General features: G+C 53.3%; 1 protein-coding gene across 1 annotated transcript; it reads right to left on the reverse strand.

Annotated features, from left to right (window-relative positions):
• Window positions 1-2,448: 2,448 nt before the first annotated feature.
• On the reverse strand, window positions 2,449-3,137 carry LOC125529389. Its single transcript, XM_048693803.1, has one exon. It carries the CDS (start codon window positions 2,983-2,985, stop codon window positions 2,776-2,778), a length of 210 nt encoding a protein of 69 aa, XP_048549760.1. The 5' UTR covers window positions 2,986-3,137; the 3' UTR covers window positions 2,449-2,775.
• Window positions 3,138-3,503: the final 366 nt, after the last annotated feature.

Genomic DNA, 3,503 nt, shown 5'->3' on the forward strand with positions numbered 1-3,503 from the left:
CCTACGATCCACCGCGCGCGGCTGCCGTCCAATTGAGCGATCGAGCCGGTGCCTTCGGTCCTAGCAGGATCTGTGTTGTGGCTCGGGCCAAGTCAAAGGATGTGCCCCCGCATGGTCTCGTCGCAGCCAGCCCACCAGATCTGATGGCGGCCAGGTTCTACTGGCTGCTGGCGTCCAGATCAGACTGGGAGATGTGCGCTACGGCTGGATCTTCGTCGTGAAGGATGCCGTGAAGCCGTTGTTGGTGCGTCTAGCATGAAATTGGTGATGTTGCGGGATGTAGCCGGAAGGCCCTTTCGTGGTTTTGGTGGCTCTTGCTCCGGCCAATTTGCTTCGACGGTGAGATGCAATCTACAAATGACAACTTGACACAGAGGGTGTGATTGTGCAGTGGTGCCAAGCCCCAACATTGCTCTGAGATTGTGGAAAAGTGGTGGCGACAACAGATGATTGACTCCGAGTTGATGGTGCTTCTTGAGTACCTGGTCTCGAGCTCCGGTGAAAAACAGACCTAGGATTTTCATCCCGGAGCTCGAGACCAGGTACTCAAGAAGCACCATCAACTCGGAGTCAATCATCTGTTGTCGCCACCACTTTTCCACAATCCTAGAGCAATGTTGGGGCTTGGCACCACTGCACAATCACACCCTCTGTGTCAAGTTGTCATTTGTAGATTGCATCTCACCGTCGAAGCAAATTGGCCGGAGCAAGAGCCACCAAAACCACGAAAGGGCCTTCCGGCTACATCCCGCAACATCACCAATTTCATGCTAGACGCACCAACAACGGCTTCACGGCATCCTTCACGACGAAGATCCAGCCGTAGCGCACATCTCCCAGTCTGATTTGGACGCCAGCAGCCAGTAGAACCTGGCCGCCATCAGATCTGGTGGGCTGGCTGCGACGAGACCATGCGGGGGCACATCCTTTGACTTGGCCCGAGCCACAACACAGATCCTGCTAGGACCGAAGGCACCGGCTCGATCGATCAATTGGAGTGCAGCCGCGAGCGATGGATCGAAGGCATCCGCCCGATCTGTTGAAGCGCCGACGTGAGTGATCCAATCGCTGGATCAAAGGCACCGACTTGATTGGAGCGCCGGCGTGAGTGATCCAGTCGCTGGATCGAAGGCACCGGCGTGAGGGATCGAGTCCTGGATCTGATGCGAACTATGAGCAATCGAGTCCCTGGATCCGATGCAAACTAACATTCACTGTGGGGTCGAGTAGAGAGGGGATTGAGAGGGGAAAGGGGCGCCCCGCCGCCACCCCGGCTGGCCAGGAGGCCGACGGCGGCAGCGGCGAGGGGGGGGGCACTGGGAGGAGGTTCGCTGTGGCAGGTTACGATCCTCCTAGCAACAGCAACAGGATCTTTCGATTCTCTCTCACTAAACTTCTACTTGACTATCCAGGAATCTCACCATTTTTTTAAACAAAGTTACATAGATGCACACATACATGTACAGACACTCACCTCTATGAACACATGCATGTTCAACCTATCCCCGCGAGCATCTCTAAAACACTGAGCCGGCATCACATTTTGAGATTGACGAAGTCAACACAGACGCCTCGTAGTCAACAGGAACATCTCTCCCACTGAACGAACATCGCTGAAAAGTCTGAAATAAATCTAAGAAAATGCGAGCACCAATGACAAGTCTAAAACTTAAACCCTGGTAGGTTGGTTCCACCACAAGGAATCTAACAATCTAAGTTAGCTCAGTTTGCATCCAGGAACTTATCTCTATATTTTTGCGGTCTCAAATTGAGGCAGCACCCCTTTGTGCTGCAAATGTATATCACATGTGCGTACAAAACAAAACGCAGCCATGCGCATCCCAACTGTTATCTAAAACATCCCCTCATGTAGCCGGGTGCCTAACTTGTCATGTTCACGTCCCTCTCTGAAGCGACTCGGGGGAACCCTAGCTCCCTCCGCCGCCGGCCCTCCTCCACCCTCCCTCCCCCATCGCCGCTGCCGAGGGACACAGTCGGGCAAAGCCCAGGCAGTGCCGGCGGCGGCGGGGCCCCCCAATGGATTGATCTCCTTGGACAAGTAACTCGATTAGGGACCGTAAATGGCAAATGAACGACGTCTGCAAGTCCATTTAGTAAGTTTTAGCTAGCTAGATATTTCATTTTCCCTGATTTTTTTATTGGACTGTTAGACCATAAGTGGGTTTAAACGGGATTAAATGCTACTCGGTTTACATCCCTAAACTCAATTACTCATTCTGCATTTTTGGGCATTGTACTTCATCCGGCGTGTAAGGATCAAGAATGATAACTCTAGTTGAAAAACAAAGAAAGAGTAAAGTACACAAAGAAGAAACGTACGAAAAAGAACAGTTGCAAGTACCAACAAGATGGTTAGGTGGCCTCAGTTTGGGAAATCAATAATTGTAAAAATGGGAAAGACGGTTGGTACGAGCATTGATCAACGACTAAAGTTCATCATGTGGAATGCTCATATATGCTTTCTCTCTAAAGATGAGATTCCTCAACATAGTTCAGTTTGCAATTGATTCTCAGTTACCATCAGACGAAACAGCGCACAGAGAAGTTGGAGCTATACATTCCTGATAAAATATCAAATCATCAACTAAATTGCCCAATGGACAACATACTGTGCCTCCCTGCGCTCCTAGAAGCTAAACCATCAGGAAGCCTGAAGATGAACGCGACAGTGACTGGGTATTCCTCTCGATCCTCCACGACCACGATACCTAACTGTTGAGCGATGAGGAGGTAGCAGGTAGCGGCGTCTCCTGGTCAGCCGAGGAAGACGTGGACGTTGACGGCGAGGATGAGGATGGCGATGAGGGCGAAGTAGATGACGGCGTGGACGAGTATGGAGATGCCGCTGGTCTGAAAGTTGCCGAACTCCACCATCCTGCCCTTGCCGGGGATCTGGAACAGCAGCCCCGGCGAGAGGAGGATGAAGAGCACCAGGCCGATGAACACCGGCGCCCAGTCCGCCATGCCCCTTAGCTCCCTGCTACAGGACTCGCCGGTTTGATCTCTCCTCGCCCCCACGGTTGCAGCTGGGCTCACCCTCTGGTTCCTTCGCCTGCTCTGTGATTGTAGGACCTGGGGACAGTGGAAGGAGTGTGATGAGTGAGGCCACGAGCGGGTGGGAGTGTGACTGTGTATATATGGCCTTTGGCGAGGGATCGGAGCCAACTGGGCACACAGGATCCCAAACCGACGCACACGGTCACCACCAGCGCGCCATGCCTTTCCGCACGCTCGTGACGTGTGCTCGTCCGCACATGCCGTCCTCTAGCCCGCTCGTTCGAGGAAAAGGCGGGGTGGTTTGCATGGGCGGATCAATGGAGTCGACGGTGGTGGTGGACTGGTGGTTGCCGTGTCCATTTCGGAGCGGGGCTGGAGGTCCATTTGGTGAAGCTAGACGACACTGCTCGGCGTCGCCCTTGATTGCCCTGTCCCCGCATGATTTGTTAGGCGCGCACATGCATGCATGCATGCTCCTTGTGGTC

The sequence above is a fragment of the Triticum urartu genome, unplaced genomic scaffold (genome assembly GCF_003073215.2).
Source record: "Triticum urartu cultivar G1812 unplaced genomic scaffold, Tu2.1 TuUngrouped_contig_5569, whole genome shotgun sequence".
Lineage (NCBI taxonomy): Eukaryota > Viridiplantae > Streptophyta > Magnoliopsida > Poales > Poaceae > Triticum > Triticum urartu.

Coding starts and splice junctions, on each gene's coding strand:
- LOC125529389 (XM_048693803.1), bottom strand. CDS start 2,985: ATGGCGGACTGGGCGCCGGTGTTCATCGGCCTGGTGCTCTTCATCCTC.